Below are 21,201 nucleotides of genomic sequence, written 5' to 3'. Positions count from 1 at the left end.
TTCCAAATTTTATATATATGTGTTGTCTTTGAGCTAAAGGTATTTGAATAAATATATAATTACATGATGTGAACAGACATTAACAGAAAATTCATAAACAGAAAATGTTTCTAAAGAAGATTAGGACAGAAAATATTAATAACTAAAGAAGCAAGAAATTTTCTTCTGCAGTTGGATTTTTTATGATCAAAGATATATCTTGTTAAATTATGAGACTAAATTATACATGTTGGTCTAGTATTAGTTTAAAATTAATCTATATGCCAGTGTAGACACCCTGCTAGTCAAAAGACACTCATTCATTTAAAAGAGCCTTTTTCCAAAATCTTTTAGAATCAACAGAAACAGTCATGTAGCCTTCACACACTTTTTAGAGTTCATCTTTTATATCATTTGCAGATTAGCTTTCTCATTGAAATAATGTTTCTGTAAATTGTATGATAGATAAAAATGTCACCATGACTTAATATCTCTGATTGATTTTGGGAATATGAGAGGGGATTTGTTTCTGAAGTAATAATTACTGAATAACTACTGACTACTCACTTTTCTACAGCACAGGACCCAAAATATATTTTCTTTGCAGCCACTAAATAAATCACTGTCAAACTATGTCCATGATGCCAATAATTATTTAAGTTTGGAAAGGTATAGGAGGGAACTGAGTACTCTGTCTTTACTCACTTCAAATAATCATTATCCAGAGCATTAGTTACTGTAGGTAAAGTAGCTAATAAATAAGTATTTGACAGGCCTAGCTGATTTAGAATCACAGTCTAAAAGTTTTACATTCTTCTGAGGGAGGATTCTGTTCATAACTTTTTCTCTAGGTTTCTGGGCCTCTAGGAAGAGGGGCATCTTCCTTTTCATTTCAGAAAAATCTCCTTAAAGAAACATGTAAATTCAACAAGATGCTCAGATTTTTGTTCAGATTTTCATTTTAAAAATCAAATAAAAATCCAGACTGGTCATCTTTCTTTAAGCAGATCATTAAATATCTACATCAGTTTGGCAGGACACAGAAAAGAACCTAATGTTTGTTTGTCTATGGTTCTGTCTGCATTTCCCATTTAAGTTACCATTGAGAAACAATTGGTAATATTCCTGTTTCTATTGTAATTAGTACAAAATACCTACAAACTGTCTTCACATATTTAAAACATATTAATCACACAATAAACTAAAAATATTACCAATAATAATTATAACAATTACTATTATTATTATTACTACTATTATTATTTATAGAAGAGTGGTGTGTTTCTTAGATTATTAATATATAAATCACCCAGATTGCTAAGAGCAGCTAGGGCAAATAGTTGACATCAGCTTTCCCTTTTCAGCAACAGGAAAGTGCCAAAACAGAAGAAAGTGCACGCCCCATATCAATCTTGTTTTCAACTTGTTCAAAGGAACCCTTTCCCATGATCCCTTAATAAACCAGATCACAACTAAAGTACAGTGTCTCGGGCCTAGAAGAGGTTACTGTGTTAGAAATCCAGCACAGGGTGCTCTGAAGATCTATACTGACCCCCTTATAAAAACAGATACCTTGTGTTGATGATACTCACTAACGAAGAGTCCCACAGGGTAATCACACAATTACACTTCTAAATCCTATGGAAATTCCTGTCAGCACTAATTTGAACATGTCTGTTCTTCCTTACAGTACTCTGGTTTTTATATTTAAGAACAGTCAGTTTACTTGCTTTGCACAGCATGTTATTTACTGTTCTCACTTTTGTCTTCAAACGTTAACCACCTTTATTTCTCAAACCTTATATGACAGCTTTTCCTATGCCAGACATCATTCTTACTGCTACTTTTCTATTCCCATCTGTTTTTTTGACATGGTAAGTATACATGAGTTGCATTTGAATGCGTCATTGATGTGAATAGTGATCAGAAGCATCTTCAGTTGAAAAAATATGCAATTTCAATTTCTTTCTCACCTAAAAAAAAGCTTTGCCAAAACTGTTTACTCATTTGATTTCTGCAGTCAAGTACATAAAAAGTTGTTTCCTACGTTGTATTTTTACTCACCTATAAGACTCTTAACAGGGACATAACTATGTAAGCATACTAGAAACTCCCAAAGGATAGGAGACAGTTAAAATATTTCCCTGATCTGTTTGACAATGAAACTTTCAATGTGTTTTCCATTCATTTCTTTGTCTCATGACAGTCTGCCTTCTTTTCTAAACTTAATTGCAAAGCAGGTTTTTACCGGCATGACTGTGGAGAAACTCAGGTTTTTCTTGAGTTCTATAGCTAATTTAGAGACTGACATAAAGCTTCAATCAGTCATGAATTATTCTTTCCAAACTGGATGACAACAACATGACACAGCTTCTCAGACAAGATACATCTTCAAGAGTCAAATGCAAAATAAGTTTTTATCTCTCAATAAATGAAAGATAAATAAATAACCTATATTTTTGTACATTCCAGGATATTTTATAAAAATGGCTCTTCTGTAGTGATGAGAAAATTATCACAGTTGTAGAAAATTTAGAGGATTTGAAAAGAAAATATGCAGGTGTCTGAAAGAAATTTAGAGTTGTGTAATACCCAATAGTACTACCTAACAGATAATCCTAAATAAGATGAAACTACAGTGGCCTATCTTTCTTCAAAATCAAACAGAAAATTAGGATTTATGGAAGGAATCACTGAGCAAAGTTGCGGGAACCAAGGCGTATGCTATTGCAAGCTAGGAAGCCCCTTCTGGTCTAAAAATATTTGTCCTAATTTTAAAAAATCAACTGAGAATCATAGAACAGTTTGGGTTGAAAGGAACCTTAGAGATCATGTAGTTCCAATGCCCATGCCATGAGCAAGGACACCTTCCACTAGACCAGGTTGCTCAAATCTCCATCCAGCCTGGCTTTGAACACTTCCAGGATGGAAGAGATCACATATGCTAAATGGGAAGCAAGGTTATTTAGGGAAGAGATTTTGTACAGTACTTAAGGTATGGACTAAACTTTTCATGAATATATTGTAGAAGGAGAGGCAGCTGGCAGACATAACATAACAAGCAGAGAATACATTTCCCTTACATTAGGTCCAATCTAACTGTTTTTGCAACCTAAACTATTACTATAAAAAAAGTAAGCATCTCCAGTGAGTGGGAATTATGGTCTGAATACACACCTCTTTCTCACACAGAATCACGGGATGACTAGCTTACTACAAATACCAGAGATAGATAAATTGAATCTCACCTAAAAGAAGACAAAATAGATCAGAAAGACTGGATAGAAGTCCTGTCTGAGCATTTTTATTTTATATAGATCAAGAGGAAAAATGGGAAATCATGCAGAATCACACAGCAGGAAGATTTCAGCTATTAGTATGGAAGATAAAGGACTAAAGAGCTTTTGGTTGCTTTGGTTTGTTCTTAGAGTTTGTGAGGTAAAAAAATATGATGAGTTGTATATAGCTCAGTTTGGAGAGAAAAAGAAAGAAAAAGACAAAAAATATGATGTTTTTTCCAACAGAAAATGAGGGCAACCAAGAGGCTCTAGAAAGGAGCTGAGCTTCAGCCCTGCTATGCTCAAACGCAGTTAAAAATGTAGAAGAAAGAAAAATGTTGGCATAAGGAAAGAACATGAAGGAACTTCATGTATGGCTTCGGTTCTTCACCTTAAGAGAACTGTAAGAATGGCACAGATTGTGTGAAATACAAAGCAGAAGAGGGTACCAAGTGAAAAAGACAGGCTTAAGTCCCAAAGTAAGACATCGTTATGGTGCAGGAATTAGAGCAGAGGCAGTGACTATGAAGTGACCACTTTTATCTCCTGATTGTCCACTTACAGGTCCTAAAGAGCCTCCATTTCTATTTCCTTGTGACTGACTAGATTTACTGAGCAGAATCAGTTGGCGCAGACATGTCTCCTCCAGGTGTGCACAGAGGACAGCCAAACCACATGGCAAGTTCAAATTTGGTTCAGAGTATGTGAACAAATTTTTGTATGTCAATAGAGAAAAAAGCCTAGGTTATTTCTTTGTTGAAGGATTCATCATTCTGTCCCTGGCTACTATAGTATTAATATTCTAATTTAGTAGCATGCAGAGCAGCATGTGGCAAGTTTGAGTTCAGAGAAGTCAGTATACACCTACCTTACATGCTGTTTACACTATACATATAGCACATGCATGAATTCATCCTGTGTGCATGTACATGATGGTTATTTAATACTATATACATGAAATTTCATCTTATTCTTTACTGTTTGGAATCATCCCTCTTTGTCCAAGTATGCAGGCATTGAACAGCTTAAGAAGCACCTGCCAATTAATGACTACATATCAACTTGCAGAAATGCACATCATTATTAGATATAGACACTTAGGCAAATAAAATTCCTAAATTCATGTTAGTGCAGTCAGTGTATTCACCTAATCAGCTGCATGTGTTAGTTTCTATCTTTCCATGGAGAAGAGCTTTAGGTTAAGAGTTTTAGCTTCAGCTCCAGTTTCTCTGACACTGTTCAAGTAACATTTTTCTTACTAACCCAAATACCTGACGTGTCGGCTTCTTTTCTATTTTTTTTTTCCCATGTCCAAGCACTTCTTTTACAAAAAAGCTGACAAGAAATGGAAAAAATCCACATACAGTAATATTTCCACATTTTCCAATCAGTATTTTGGAAAAAAAAAATGGATTTATCATTTTGGAGAGATGTTTACTGTGTAACTAACATGACTGTATATAAATCCTCTGAATTACTGACACTCAGATATATGTTTTAAACTTTCTGCTGCTGATCTCTAGAAATTGTCCCTTAACTCTGTACTTTTAACAAAAATAAAGCATATTCCTGTTTTGGCTGTATCTCAACACGTAGTGGATCTGATATATAACCTCTTGTAATTTTTCTAAACATTTTGGATGAAGTCTTCTGATTTGAGCAAGTTCAAATATTTGAAAACTTGTAAATTATTGGAGATTGTATTTCAGATCTGCTCAGTGTTGAGGTATCTTTAGATCCAAGACTTCAGGCACTCTGGTAACTGAAATATTTAATATAATGTTTTAGTAAAAAAAAAAAAAAAAAAAAATTAGGACTTGATCTTATCAATCAATAAATTACCATGGACAGCAATGAAATACTGTTTATGCAAAGGCTCATTAAACACTGCAGAATTTTATCCAAAAGTTTCTTTTCTTCAGTTAAGTTACTGAACATCTTCAATGAAAATTAAATTTTGAACACATACCATTCTTATTAAGTGGAAACTCTTGTGCATTCCATTTACTAGTAGAAATGCACAGTGAGCACTACAACTTGTTTGGTCAAACCCAAATGGAATCCAAACCTCATGAGATTCCAAAACATTTGATATGGAATACTTTTCTGATGAGACAAAACAGTTTTCTCCCAGCTCCCCTCACAGTTTGCTCTCATCTGTAGGTCTCTTACAATCATCACTACCACCAGTGATACAGGGCAGGATTAATCCCAGGTAGCTTTAGGCATCTCAGAATCAGACAAATCATCTAAGCTAATCATCATGGGGCTTCTTCCCCACTGAGTGGAAACACACTTCAGAGGTCATTTTTTTATCCACCTCTAATACCTCTTTGAAGACAAAATGCCTGCCTTTACTGACTAGGTAATAAGCTTGGATTAGTTACTTCATGCTGAGTGGCTACAGCTGAGTTGAAATCTCCCTGTGGAATCTACAATTAATCTCATCAGTTCCCTCTACCTTGTAACTAGTGCTATGACAAAGAATAATTACTCCTATGTTTTAAAACATATTTGCTGGTTTTGCAGGCGATGAGAAAACAGTAGTGTTATAAATTTGATAATCATTTTGCTCACCTTTTAGAAATGTGAAAAACAATGTAGTCTGGAAAGGGAACAGCATCAAGTGTAGGCTGCTAATTAATGCTCTAACCTTTTTATTCTAATAGACATGCATAGAGAATGGTTCGAGCGAAAAATATCTTTTCAAAGCTTTGTATTTCTCATGCAGTGCCCTGAGTAAACACTGATAGTGTTCATGGATATCTTGTTCAGACTTGGTCAAACTGCGTAACACAAAATGTCTACCAAGAAATCCTGCAGTAGCTAACAACAATTGACATGTTCAAACTGGTTTTTTTCAGAGTATGCATAGGAGGGTTTCTACTGATCTGTCAGGAGACTTGAAAAAAGCAGGATAAATTAATATTATTGTAAACATTTGATTGTTATTATTATATTTTGTTACATAGTTAATGATGACTAAAGTATTTTATCAATTAAGAGGTTGGTATTTCTTGTATCAGTAAGATAAGTCAAAAAGAAAGATATCTATCCTGGAAAGCTGATAATGTGATCTCAGACTGATGCTCATGGAAATGTATTAATGTGATATCTATACAACTGACAAACTGGTGTTTTTGTGCTTCCTGGAAACAGAACAACAAACTGTTCAAGCCCATTACATTATCACAGCTAATAACAGTTTTTGGTTTGTTGATCTAGCTAGCCCAGAAGCTTTTACAAAGAAATCACAGCCTATTAGTAGCAATTAATTGTCTCTATAAACACTTCCAAAATGGACTTACTGAACAGCATGAAAATAAGTGGAAGTTCTCTCTGCCTCATTTGCTTTTCTTCCGCTATAATTTATAAGAGATGTTTTTGTATTCCAGTCCTCTCACAGGACAAATAATTGAAAACATCATCCCTACATGGGAGCAATTTCTACTGCTAGAAATGTTAAAAAAAAAGGAAATGTTAAGAAGCATAGATGCCATCAGAGCTTTGCAGTATCTAGCAGATTTTCGGGAAGTGCTGCCTGCGCTCAATTTAAATGAAGAAATATTTCCGTTTTAGTGAAAAAGACATGACCAGTTGTGCATGGCATTTTTTGGCAGGCAGTTGGGCTTTATAAATGCCTTACTTCAAAGAAATTAAAAAGTAGCATAGATGTAGAACAAAATATCCAATCCAGCCTGAGCACACAGAAACCACAGGTGTCAGTTCTCTTGTGCACTAGCTCTGACTTAAGTTTGCAGCTTAGCAAAACAGCACAAAACAACAGGAGCATTTTGTTTAAGAGGAGAGCAGGTGATGTTTAAGTATCCTTACCGGCGTGGCCTGTGGAGGAGTCAAACTGAACCTCAGGAGCTGTGCTTTCTGCAGGTGTAGGAGCTGCTGGTAGTCCCAGAATAAGTTGATCCACATCGCTTCCCACTGGTTGCTGCTGATCAGAGCCAGCAGAGCTGAGGACCAGGACGGTTTTGCTCTGCTGCCCCACTCCCTCTTTGTGGAAGCTGAGATACTTTTGCTTTTCCTCTCCAAAATGGGGAGTAAAATTCCCAAAGGGCCCGCCCTGTTTGTCAGCTGCTTTCTCCCGAGGTTTCAAATTTTTCTGAGCAAAAGTGCCACCTGCCTTGCCATAGAAAATGGGCCCATGAGAAGGCAGATGACCTTCACTAAGCAGGTTTTTCAACTCTTGTAGACTTCGTTTAGAAATGCCAGGTGCCCCTGTGAGGGACTCGGCAGTATGGCTCCCTGGCATGGATGCAGCACTGCCCAGGGAGCCCATCTTTGTCACATGAAACTTGACAACTTTTTCTTCCATCCCAGCCTGTCCTTCTGGCTTACCCCCTCTCTGCTCACTGTCCTTTGCCCTCTGTACTGCCTCTGTGCAGCCACCTTTCTCTGCACCCCTCGCAGGCTGCACACCTGTGGACAACTTCATGTGAGCTGCTGTATCTATTTCCTCGTTCATTTTTCCCACTATTCTTTTCCCAATTTCAGCATTTTCCTGGGTTTCTCGTGTTTCTCCAAACCTGTCTTCTTTACCATCATTGCCAGAATTGGAATTGTCGTGACCTCCTCTGTCCTTTTGTACTGGAGGAAAGGTAGTGGGGTTTTGGAGAGATTGGTCTGATGGCAGTTCTGAGCAACCAGTGGTTCCTTTAAGGGGACAAGGATCTGGGACTTTTGAGGTGTGGGACAGTTCCATCTTCTCATTTTCTAAAGGAGGAATATACTTTGTAGGACCTTTGGTTCCCTTTTTCTTTCTGAAACCACATATATTGTTGCCATCAACTTCATCATTGTCACTTTCAGATGTGTTCTGTAACCAGCAATAAAATATACAACCAAACAACATGCATGAATGACACAGAACATGGCAATGGAGTACTACCACCAGCTGCATTTACCTTGTAGTGCTTCCATTACTTCTTGGTGATGGAAGTCTCTGTGAACACTTATTTTGATGTTTAAAATATCTCACAGAATTCTTTTTCTTATGTTTTAAACAAAATTGGTGAAATACCTTCATAATACTGTTTTTAGGCAGATTTAGCAGATTGTAAGACATAGTACTTTGTGTGACATCATTTGTCAAACATGTCCTTTAAATGTGAAAGAAATGTATTTTAGTACTTACAATTAAGTATATTCCTGTTCATATTAAAAGTTTTTGTATTTATAAAGGAAATTTATTGCCCTGAAACACAGAAAACTGGCAATTCTTATATATGTGAGGACTGAAACCTTAAAATAAGCAACTTTTAGATTAATTTCAGGACCTAATTTGGACAAATAACTGAACTTAGAGCAGCAGTCAAAAGGAAAAACTCATATTTGGATGTTTAAACAGGAAAGAACCCCAATGTTTACCTTTATATATGACATTGATATAGTTTATATTGCAGGGGTGGGGGCAGATTTTAAAATGGATGTAAACATGTGGAAAAGGTACAAAAAGGAACTACAAAAATTAATGTGCTTGCATTATCCCCAAAAATATCAAGAAGTGTCTGGATCACCATTTCTCCTAAGTATCCTAATCCTACCTCAAGTGTGATTAATTTGATGGTGACAGGGAAAGGGACAGGAAATCAAAACCAGACACTTTCAAATTAAAAAAATAGCACAAATTTCAATATTGTGAGTGATTAATTATCAAGGTAGTGATGGAATTCTCCATCTCACAATGTCTTAAAAAAGAGTGCCTGACATAGTTTAACCAAAATCACTGCATAGCCAATCCCAAATTACTATATAACTTATGAATACCTGCTCAAGTATGCATTGAAGAAATATTAACAGTCCTTGGTTTGCTTGGGTTGGGCTGGAATTAACACCTGTAAAAACACTGGGAAATCAAGGGATAGTCTCTGAATGAGACCATTCTTTACCTTTTCCACAAAGGAATAATCTGCACTCTCTCCAATTTCTGAATTTCCAGAAGAAGGGATCTGCACAAAAGCAAAGCGAATGCCAGTCTGGGTAAGGCAAAAGTGATTTCTGTTGGCAGACAAAAGCACGTAGAAGGAAAGGCAGCATCATCCATTGTGCATAGGGAAGGAAGCAGCTACACAGCCTACATTAATTTCATTAACAACTCCCTTTTTCCACATTATTCCTCCCTTTCTTCACTATTTTCTCACCATGCTATTTTCCATTATTATGTAGTCAAAACAGGTTTATGGCTTCTCTCCTAATGAAGAGCTCATAGAAATGTTTCCTGTGTCTCTCCCGCCTGCTCCAAAATTCCATGGGCGGCTGTGTGTACAGCTGCTTCGGGAGCTCACTGGGACACTGCTGTTAGTGTGGCAGGCAGCTGGCCAGCAGCCCTGCAGGGAGGATGAACCTGTCACTCCCACGCACGTATCCTGACAGGGACATGCCCGTGATGCCCACTTGCAATCAAACACAGTTACTGGCGCATCCACAGCAGAAGTCCTTGGCTACCCCAGTTTTAGCCCTCAGTGTTTAATAAACCCATTTCTTCACCCAAGGGCTTTGGTTTATTCCCATAACACACCCTGTAATACCCCATAAAATAATTCTGGGTGTTTGCTGATACCCCTACACATTCACCCATGTAGAATAGACCAAATTCCTACAGCTCTGTATCATTATGGAATAGAAACATAATAAAATAACTTCTTTGACAGGCAAAGTGAACAAAACCAGATTATAATTCAGAATTATAATTTTAATACTTTCCTTAGTAATTAAAAAAGGGAATGCCACTGGGGGAGAAACAGTAGGGGTGGAGGAACCAGTGTCTGCCAAATGGAAAACCACAAATTTTCAAATAAAAGATTCATCATATTAAATTTCTAAGCATATAACACTATTTTTTGACAGAAATAGGGAAGAGTTCCAGCTATGAAAGTTATAGTCATTAAAAAAAATGTGTTTTGCGATTTATGACAAATATTTCCTGCCAATTTGTGGCAGAGCTTGCCATCATCAAAATACCTTGATTTAAAATTTATGAGGTTTTTAGAATTCTTCTGTTTCCGTTGAATAACTTGAAACCAGTAGCATAATCACAATGCCATATGCATTTCTGCTTTATAATGTATGCGGACAACTACTGAAAATTTTAAAGTTAGGTTGAGTTTTTGCCTGCTATCTATATTTTAGATCTCTGAAAAATGTTCAGCAAAATGACTGAAGGAAAGTTGAGCACATCCTTTTTTAGAACACCTGTACTGAAGTCAGACAAAGGATTGTTCATGTGTCAAAAGCAAAATGTCAGAAAACTGCTTATTCAAATAACTAGCCATTCCAAAGGATTTCATGAACACAAGGTATCATCCCCACATTATAATCCTTAACAAAACAGATTCCTTCTGAATAGAGGTGAGCAGGATAAGGACTGATCATTTGTAAGTTTTTAAATGGAAATGCTCCTTCGCAACAAATCTCTAATGACGGATGTATCTATAGATGTTTGCAAAGGGTTTATTTTCCATGAAGAACTAGGCTGTGGTACTGCAGTTTGATTATAGACCCAAAAGAAATACTGCACCCATTACTCTTAAACAAAAACAGTGATCAGTTTTACTTTCAAATAAACAAAACTCTTACAATCATACAGAGAACAACCTATGCATTACTTTAGGTGCTCAGCAAAAGGCACATTGTGATTTTTTGCAGGAAAATTACTCTTAATTTCCAAATAAAGTCAGAAAGTATGGATTTTAATTTAGAAATCATTCACAGTATTTTCTGCAGTGAAACAAACATTTCTTTATTTGTTGCAAGGTACTGCTACAGCATCTCTTCATATTAAAGACAGTCATATGCATGAGCTATAACACAGATTTACTTGTCTAGTAGTTTATGTGGTGTCTACAATCAGAAAAGGCTCAGTACCTGGGCACAGAGGGGAAAGCACTCAGGAATTGGACTTATGAATTATCCGTTTAACTTTTTATTTCTTGAAAAGTTTTTTTCCCTACAGAAGATGGAGACAGTTCAGAGAAATAGTGCCTTGTATGAGATACAGTGCATATGAGCTGGCTACAAACCTTTACTTAATTTAATTGAATCATGTGTCATGCTGTACTGAAAGGAAAGCAAAACAGTCATGGCATTAATACAGCAAAAATTTCGACTACTTTTACTTTCCTTCCTGAAAATTCCTACCTTTTTGTTGCTCTGCAGCAACAGTACCAGTTTTTTTACCCAACATTTGTTTCAGCATCAATTATGTTTTTTTGCTGATTTTCAAATATTTACTTGCACCTTAAGTCACAGGTCTTGGCAGTTTTGAAGTTTGCTTCTCTGTCTTAGCAAGTGAACATTTGGGAAGCAATTCAAACATTCCTGCCAGAAGAATTAGGTCCAAAATATAAAGAATGTAGGCCACATTGTGCAACAAATCTGAGATTTAGGTTTCTCTTTCTAAGGTTTTATCTGATGCTATTTTTCATTGATATTTGTTGGTACTTCCCCAAGTTCTGATTTCTGTTAGGACTACTTGTCCCAGTGCTGCAATTTGTGCTGATACATCGATCCTCTCTGCACTGGAGTCTGCACCTGGTAAGGCTTCAGGTAGAGGTGGACCAGTGCAAATCCTACAAGAGGCAGGAAGAGGATGGATCACACTTAATTTCCCTTTATGGATAATCTCAACTCATACAAATAACAGCTTTACTTGCCTTCACTACATGCCTGCTGTGTCACTCTGAGTACACAAGAGTCTGGATGTTTTTGACTATCAACAGATAAGGGCTACACTTAAGCTTTGCTGTAGCATGTTAAAGCACCATTCAGGTAGGAAGAGGAGAGAACAGAGGACAGTAGCAGCAGGTAAATATTTTAACACTGTGCAGATGAAATTGCTTGCTCTACTTAACCAAATTAAGTTCCACTTCTGGCATGTGGTCAGGATTCTGCATCTGAGGGACATTTTATATCTTGTGGTAACACAGAAAATATAAATCTAAAGCAATTCTTCTTAATCAGTTTGTGTTCATTTTTAGGCTTTGTACAGCTTTGAAGTGGAGCATTAACTATATCATGAAATACAACACTACCAAAAGGCTGTTCATCTGTAAACCTGCCAAGCTGAGAGCATTGGAAATGTAAAGTGTTGCCTTTGGGAGGAATAACAAATACTGAGGTTTGTGGTGTGTGAAACAGGTGAAAATCCAGGGCAATTCTTGAACTTTTGCCTTAAAATGATTTTATAGATGACTGAAAATATATCTGCAGTGTTCTATGTGGCAAATTCAAATGCTGCAGAGGGGACCTTCCATTTTTCTCCTACTTTTTGTTTGTGTCATGACTTCAGGCAAGACTGCAAACACTATTGTGGTTTATAAACCTCTCTCAAAAACAGGCTGACAAAAAGAGACATGGAAATGAGAAAAATAAACTCTCAGTAAGGCATTTGAAAGGGGGGAAAAAGAGAAATTGAGTTAGTTTAAAATGTGCTCTGAGTAACTGTAGATTAATAGCTGCTGAAGGGTTTCTATCAAAGGAAAAAGTGAAAGAGGCAAGCTGCAACTCTAGCAGGAGCTTTAGTATATCTAATCAAGAAAATAACTCAATGTTCCTGCTACTGGCTACCTAAAAAAGTGGTGCAAGCATTCTGCAAAGTATGATAGGGGCTCACTCACATTCTCTTTTTTTGTTTCATATTGTTAACTGATTGTTAAGAGGTCAAATTGTGATGATCTTTCTGAGTTGGTGCTACAGATTTTTCAAAAATGAAAGATTATTTTTGCAAAGAACATCAAAATGTCAAAATCTGGTAAACCTAAGAAGTAGAAAAACATGGGAAACTAAAACAAAAGTCAAAAATATATAAGGTTTCGTTGACTGAATTTTTTATATATGAAAAGTTAATTGCTTCACTTAGGTTTGTGGGGGTTTTTTTGTATCATATAAAACACTGTTGAAAAACTGAAATTAAATGTTTCCAGTCTAAAAAAATGTAAAAATATTGTTCAGGTAATGCTGACATGTGACATTATTCACATTGTTTGAACTTTTTTCCAGTTCTAATTCAAAAGTCAGTTTTTCAGAGTTACTGAAATACTGTCATACTCTAAATGCTGAGGAACTTTTTCTGTCCCACTCTGGCTGTTACCAGGTTACCCTTTAGACCACCCCCAGGTTGGTACATCAAGTTTATTTAATCTTTTTGTGTATTCAAATTTCAAATGAATTTCAAATACTCGAAGCCAAGTCAGCAGGAGGTGCTGCTTAAGACCTCATGCAACAGTACCCATAAAGCAAGTTCTGTGTCCAAGTGCTTTCCCTGCCCCTTTCCCTAGCATTGCCCTGCTGCTTACCCAGCAACCAGGCAGCAAAGGAGCAGAGGATGCAGGAACAATTACCTACTGCTGGGAATTAATGCAGCTTCACTGAAGTCACTGGAGTTACAAAGATTTGAACCAGGACAGAATCTGGCCACGGAGTTGTACCAAGGACAACACAGATATATCCAGGGAGTATCTCCAAGCACAGAGGGGGGGTTGGCTCTTGGGTGCAGTGATAAAACAAGGCGTGTGATGATAAACAGACACTGGTTGTTTGTGAGAAACATGAGGATCACATACTTTGTCAAGATATTGCTGTGACTAATTTCTCCCTCAGTGACCTTGTTTGATAAAGTGGCTCTTTAAGAGTGATTTACTGCAATAAAAACCTCATTGTGAAGGATGTGAAAGTGGCATAAACATTAGGTACATCTCATTATTTTGCAGTTGGAGAAGTTGAAGCACAAACTTGCCATAGGTCAAGGGAGATGTGTGGCAACGTGAGGAGCAGAAAAAGTCTCCTTCCTTCTTTGAAACTTTTAAATATACTCAAGATTGTTAGCATCCTCCACGTGAAAATGAATGGAGTGAGGCTCGCTCACAATATTGCACTACTTATTTTCACATCTGACACCTGCCTTTGTCTGTTACACCCACTCAAAGCCTTCATACTACATACGCAATTACCAGATGGGCTTCTCAAGGTCACTGATTATCTTGCTGCTCCAAAGCAACAGAGTTGTCCTTGTAACAAGATTATTTGCAATTACTTTCCCTTGACTATGCCACCTGCACTGTGTAAAAAAAAAAATCCCTAAATAAGGCAGAGCCTCAAAATGAATAAGCTGATCGTTCCTTCACAGTGATTTGGGACCACAGAAGTATGAATTCAGGACCAGAATCTGTCAAAATGCACTTATATAGAAACTGAGCAACTTCACTTGGGTCTGTAACCTGACTCAAGAGTGTCACTTTCTAATCCAGGTCAGATCCTGATCCACAAATTGTAGTGCTTTCATTTACATTAACGAAGTCAAAGGCAATGTGTTTCCCCAATAATGTTAATAGGATCAGATTTAATACATCTTTTTCTGTTACTTTTAATAAAATTATAAATGAAACCAATAGGAAGTTAAAATCTGTTAGAGTTGCTTCTTAAAGCAAATGGGGTTTTTTCAACTTAAGCAAGAAGCTTTTCTTTGACCTCCATTTCCTTCAGAATTAGACCATGCTCAACATACATGCATGAAGAGCCTTGTACGTCATTCACAAGGAACAGGCACTTGCTTGAAATCTTGAGGTAGGTGCAAGAAGTATTTTATATCAGTATATCTGCTCAGAAATCATTCATGATCACTCTCTTACCTGCTGAGTAAGATCCTCCTTTTTGTTCATGTCCACTTCATTCTAGTTCAGGTCACCATCAGAAATGGCCTAGTAAAAATCTAGTAGGAAGATATCCCATATTTATAGGCACAGATACAATGAAGGTTAGTTCAAACAGAATTGCTGTAAAGTTCTTTTCCCAGAAGGCCACACAGATGATGAACCATGAAGAGCAACCCCAACGAGTCATGCCCAAGAGCACTGCTTTCTGGAACAGGGCTGAAGTAGTAAACTGACAAACACACATTATTAGCTGCCTGCCTGGAAACAAAGACAACTGAGCATGAAACTGGTTTGCTCAACTTTTCTCCTCACAAAAGGCTTTTGTCCTGTAACAAGCCATTCCTGTTCTGGAATAGAAGCTATTGTTAGGCTCCTTAGAGGTAAAACCTATACTGGGCATTATAACAGCAGTATGTTTTTGAGGCACATGAACAGGGATTTGAAAGGCACAGCATACTGCAAGAACAACAAGCAGCACCAGGCTGTTATTCTGGTTTCCGTGTTCTAATTAATAGTGATGCATCTAGTTGTGTTAGAATTGGGGAGGGGTCTTTTTTGTATTAGATCTCTAAAAATATTTCAAAGATTAGATAGTTAAGATTGTCGTTCTTTTTTTTTTTTTTTTATTTTTCAGGTTTCATATGTATTCAAAGGACTGTTTTTAACTGACATTTCATTCATTCAAGTTCCTTTGGATGACATCACATTAAAGGATGGCCATATTGTTGTGCTTACAGCAGCCCTACCTGACAACCCATCACTCAATAAACTCAAGTAAACATGATCTTCAGATTGGCATTTAACTATGTGAAAATTCAGGTTTGGCATTTTTTAATACTCCAAAAAAAAAAAAAAAAAAAAAAAGTTTGTTAAAATTACCCCAAAGTAATGACTATGCATTGGGAGCTGCTGAAAATCCTTCCTTTTCTTGTAGCCCAGAGATCCAACAGCTGTGAATCCATCTATGCAATTCCTGTAACTGCCCCATTCCGAACTGCCCCACTTGTCACAGACCAGAGCAGGCAACAGCTGGAAATTTGCTAGTATTCAAGAAATAGGCTTATTTATAAGATTTGATGTTTTGTCACCCAGACATTAAAAAATGTCACCTAGACATTAAAAAATCACCCAGACCACTCAATAGGACCAGGCTCCTACAAGACAGATGGGATGGAACTCAGCATTTTGCTTTCAGAATAGTTCTTTCAAAAATGTTCACCTCAGAATGCCATCATACAATCAGTAGGCACAATTGCAGTTCCTTTTCTAGGCAATGGACAGGTGTCATAGACCTACAGTTTGCCAGGGCAGAGTTGATTGTGAGTCTGTGTTAGGATGAGCTATGTCCAAAGGACACTTCAGAGCAGGACTACTCACACCAAATAGTCTGAGAGGCAGAGGCCAGACAGCAACAAATCTTCTGGCTTCCCATTTTTACCATTTTGAATGCAAGCAGGAAGAACCTCAGTTCTTAATTTGAAAAATACACATTTCAGGTTAAAAATCTCATTTGTCAGGGCAAGAAAAATATTCTTCACAAGAACAGTGGTCAAACACTGGCACAGGTTGCCTAGACAGGCTGTGGGATATCCATCCTTGGAGGTATTCAGGATTTGATTATACAATGCCCTGAGTAACCTGAGACATGTTCAAAGTTGGCACTGATTTAAGTGGCAGATCAAGCCTGGTAACTACCACAGATACTATCCAGAATAAATTCTCCTATGATTTTACATCTGATTAATTTATACATATTTTTATTTACTTCATTACATTCTTCCAAGTACTAAGCATCTCTGGCACACTTTGTATTCTCTTCTACTCTGTTCCACTAAACAGATCATAAAGACAAGAAAGAACAACCTCTGCTTCAAACAGTGTCATTTTTGAGGCACCAATCTTGCAAACACCATTAGCAAGAAACAATATTTTCATTACTGCTGGAAGAATCAACTATTTCCATCTCAAGCACTTATTAGGTCCTCCTAAAAATTGTTGTTTTGTTTTGCTTTGTGGACAGAGTGAAAGAGGAGAGGGTCCTCTGTCAACATGTCCTGCTGCAAGATGCTGCTGGTTTCAGAAAAACTGTGCTGGTTGGAGAATCTGAGAATTGGATCCAGAAACTGATGAAGCCCATTTCAGATCTACCACAACACACAGACTACTGCAAAGAGCATTGTTTGGTTAGTAATGCTCATCATCTTCCCACTTTTGGGAAATAGGATAAATCAAGACAAATCTACTGTATCTCATGAGAAAAATCCAGGCGTTTATAAAAAAATGGCTTTTATAGATACTTTCAGAAAGGCAGTTTCTGTAGCTGAGCTTTTGCAAAAAATCTGCTTTCACACGGATGTGGGAGTATTCTTCCTAAAATAGACCTCTCTACAGTCTTTCAAAAAAAAAAAATTCCAGAGGAAGGCATCCTAAGAGGGAGAAGTATTCTGACAATAGAGACAAGGGAAGATAAAATGAATGGAATCATGTTTATTTTACATTTTTCATTTAATTCTGCATGAGAAACATTATAAGTGGTGAATTCCAACTTCCTGAAAACCCAGTTTAGCACTGGCCACAATAAGAAAGGGCTAAAAAGTATGGAGTAATGTTCATTTCTTGATGAGGAACACAGCTGTGAGAAACAGCCATGCCATGCTCATCCACCCCTTGTTTCCAGGCAGATAGATGGGTTGGAGCAGACCTTCCTCTTAGGCTTGTCCTAAAATGCTTGTCCAATCTTTCATTCCCTTCTCCTTTTCCACTTCATTGCAGGAGAACCTTTTCTAGTCCTTAAACTCTTCACGTAGGTACAGCAAAATTCATCTTCCTTGCTAAGTGGCCTTGAGATGGTTTCAGTTTGGCATTAGCATAAATGTGCTAAAAATGTTCTTTTTCCAGCTATACTGGCTAAAAAACAGTTTTTAACATCATTGTAAGTAAACCAAATTCCTCAAGGGCATGTGTGGTGCAGACTAATATTTTCACAGCTATATATTCTTTGTGGCATCACAGGAAAGGGAGCCAGAGAAGAACAACTCAAAAAGGTGTTTTCTGGAGGAGAAACAAAGATTTACCCAAAATTTTACCCTTTATTTTAGAATGTAGAACTGATACCATGAGTTTGCATAATTATTTAATTTAAATAATTAAATTGAAGCAGGGCTTCAACCACAGTTGATTAAATACCAATATAAAAGTCTAGACACTTCAGAAATATGACACAGAACAAACATCACAAAAGTGGTTACTCAATACTTCAACTACAGATACTTTGTATGCACTATCTATGATGAATAAGTGCTAATGAGAAAGTGCAAGCTGCTCATTATCCCATTAGTAGCTCTTCAGCAGATAAAAAAAGGGACTCAGCTTCTCTGGTGACAGCTACTGTGGCAAACAACTGCCAACTCAGGGGAACGATCAGCGGGTGAGTTGATGGCAACCTTCAGACAGACTTCGCCATCATCGTGGCTTAGAACTACTTCTGATTTCAGCTACTGACAAAAGGGTGGGTTTTTTCATGTATTTTCCAACAAAAAGTTATCACTGCTTGTACTCTCCTTCCATTTAATTTGGTTCTCCAAGGGGGAAAATTTCTGTATATTCTGAATTAACATCATTTTAAGCAGCAAAGAATCAGGCTTTGAAGCATCCACCAGGAAATTGTTTTTTCTCCTAACTAGTGCAGGTTACATTCAACTGCTAAAAAATACTTTTTCCCATTTCAGAAGCTTTCAAAATAAAAAGCCTTTTAAAGCTGTTTAGCATTCTTATAATGTGCAGATTTCCAAATGGATGCCAGCTGACTAGTGCCAACTACCATCCACACTATACAGTACTGTACAGATATACAGGTTACAGTGGGTTTTGCCAGACCTATCACAGGAGCTTTTTTAGAACAAAGACTCTTGAGCTCTCCAGTTCCAAGGCTGGCAATTACACGGCCGACGAAACGAGGTGTTCACTAAGTCTCTCCCACACCATCATAAATTCATAAAATTCTGAACTAATACCTAAAGGCTGGTATTACAGAGCCAAATGAGAAATTTGAACATTGAAATTCCTTCAAGAAAATCTAACCTAACGTGTTCCTTCACCAACAGGATATACTTCTTCTTTTACTTCCAACCCTGTGCATTGCCATCATTACTAAACAATACTATAGCTTCTATTCAGTGTCTTTTTCTTTGCATTTTTTCACAGCTGATATATTATTCAGCATCAAGATTTACAAAAGATTTCAGCTAATTAAATTCCATATTGCCACCTAGTAAAACAGATTGTTAGACCTTAGTTTTGCACTGATCTGTCTAAATTATTGTAGCTATGTTTCTCCTAGGTCCCCTTTTAAATCCTCCTCATACGGTTTTCCCTTCCTGCATTCTCAAAAGGTGGGCACAAATGGTGCTCACATTGAATTGGAACCAAAATAAGACCATGACTAGAAAAAGAATTCCTGTACCCCGAGCTCTACCCAATGCACCTTCCTTCTCCTCCTTCACCCCTGTGGCAGCAATGTACGCTCACTTCCCTGGCAGTCATGCTTTGCCACAGTGCAGCTGCTGGACTGGCTGAGCAGCCACAGAGCCATGCAGCAGTCTGAGACTTTCGTCCTATTTTCTGTGCCTCTTCCAGCACAGTAGCACATGGGAAGTCTGCCTTGCACTGTGGCCCTAAGCAGAGCTCATCACCCCACGTGGAACCATGACCTGTGACAAGGTCTGGAGAGGTGCTCCAGCAAGCAAGGCATGAAACACTTCTTCCAGTGAGCCTTGTGGCTGCACCTGGCCTTGCAGACTGTAATTAGCAATTAATATGGATTACAGTAAATCCAGGTAGTGCTTGAAATTCCAGTCCTGCAGAATACATCATGTGAGCATTAGTACCATTATTCCAGTTTTACAGCTACCCCTGTAATTCTGTCTCACTATGACATGCTCCCTGAGGTGAACTGCAAGAAGCTGCACAGCAGAAACTGCATAACAGAAGCCCTAACACCATCTGTGGCAGCTGGGATTTTCCACATTAATATACCGTTCAAATTCCTGGCAGATGTAACAGACCTTACTTGACTCATCAACGCAGCAGTGTCACTGGCTGAGGTTCTGTAACTACAGATCTTTGCACTCTCTGTGAAGTCTTCATGATTTAATCTGGAACCACACTAGTTTGGGAGGCTGTGAATCCATGCTGGAAGAAGGTTAAATGGTTACCACTAGTTGTCAGTATGGACCGTGACCAGTGCATCATCATTCGATTCTTGTTGCCTCTTGTTACTTGCCACCACCCTCCATGTATACACTGAGTCTTCAAGAGCCTTTTGATATTATGCCTACCAACCCCCTTTTAGCAGAAGGTTGGAGAAAATTCATGGCATCTTATGGCCTTACTCGCACGTCTCGCATGTCTTACCTCCAGGTAAACACAGCAAGATGTCCATCATGTCTCAATCATTTCAATTTTTCCAGGATTATCCCTGCTTGCTGGAAAAAGAGGAGAAAAATGTCACTTAATAGACTTGGCCTTTTACTTAGACTTAAGAAGGGAGTTAAGATGTGCCTCCACACAGTTTCCAAGTTGTGTCACTTTAAAGCAGATGGCCAGTTGCCATTAAACTGCATTAACATTACAGTGAAAGGTAGTCCATGGCAATACAGCAACAAAAGGAGAAACATCCCTCAAGTACAATAGGATCAGACTGACCCAACCTCTCTGCAGTGTGAAAATATAGCCTGCCTGGTAGATGATTTGTCAAGTATTTTTCCTGAGGAACTATCAGTGGTTTCTTAGTACACAGTTATGGGAATCACTGAAAGCACTATGTAAAAAGAATGAAATTTAGTATGCAAACTGAGTATACTAACAATATTCATGCCATTCATTCTCCAATCCCAAATTTTCTAATTATATGTCCAAAAAGAATAAATTTATATATATGAGATAAATAATGATAAATCAATAGAGTCTGTTACTTTGATTTGCACTTATAAATTGGCAAAATCAAAGAAATAAACAAAAAAGTGCATATTTGCCCACATTATATACCTGCTTGTAAAAAACTCTTTATATCCACTAACTTTAGGGTCTTTTTCAGGTAATTCTCTGGAATCTTAAAACAAGTCTAGAGGAAATTATCTTTAAGGTTCTCTTTGCAATAATTTTTAGCATTCTATACCTGAAGAAGAATTCCACACCGGGTGTTATGCTTACTTTTAACTTTAGTACTTCTGATGATTAAAACTTGACACAAGCTTTATTAGCCTAACTATCTAGATCTTTTG

The 21,201-nt window shown here is 37.4% G+C and overlaps 1 protein-coding gene across 3 annotated transcripts in view; it reads right to left on the bottom strand.

The window, feature by feature from the left end:
- Positions 1-21,201, bottom strand: part of LGSN (lengsin, lens protein with glutamine synthetase domain) — a 58,971-nt gene that overhangs the window by 6,022 nt on the left and 31,748 nt on the right. The window contains exons 1-3 of one of the 3 annotated variants that reach the window (XM_069008618.1): positions 14,897-14,926; positions 9,161-9,220; positions 7,092-8,088 (exon numbers count right to left, since the gene is read on the bottom strand). In XM_069008618.1, the coding sequence (XP_068864719.1) occupies positions 7,092-8,088; positions 9,161-9,220; positions 14,897-14,926 (1,087 nt within the window). Of the gene's footprint in view, positions 1-7,091; positions 8,089-9,160; positions 9,221-14,896; positions 14,927-21,201 lie in introns of those variants that run through there. The other 2 variants (XM_069008619.1, XM_069008617.1) reach the window with 2 other exon arrangements.

Source organism: Aphelocoma coerulescens, chromosome 3 (assembly GCF_041296385.1).
Source record: "Aphelocoma coerulescens isolate FSJ_1873_10779 chromosome 3, UR_Acoe_1.0, whole genome shotgun sequence".
Classification (NCBI taxonomy): domain Eukaryota; kingdom Metazoa; phylum Chordata; class Aves; order Passeriformes; family Corvidae; genus Aphelocoma; species Aphelocoma coerulescens.
This window is presented reverse-complemented; position numbering and strand designations above follow the sequence as displayed.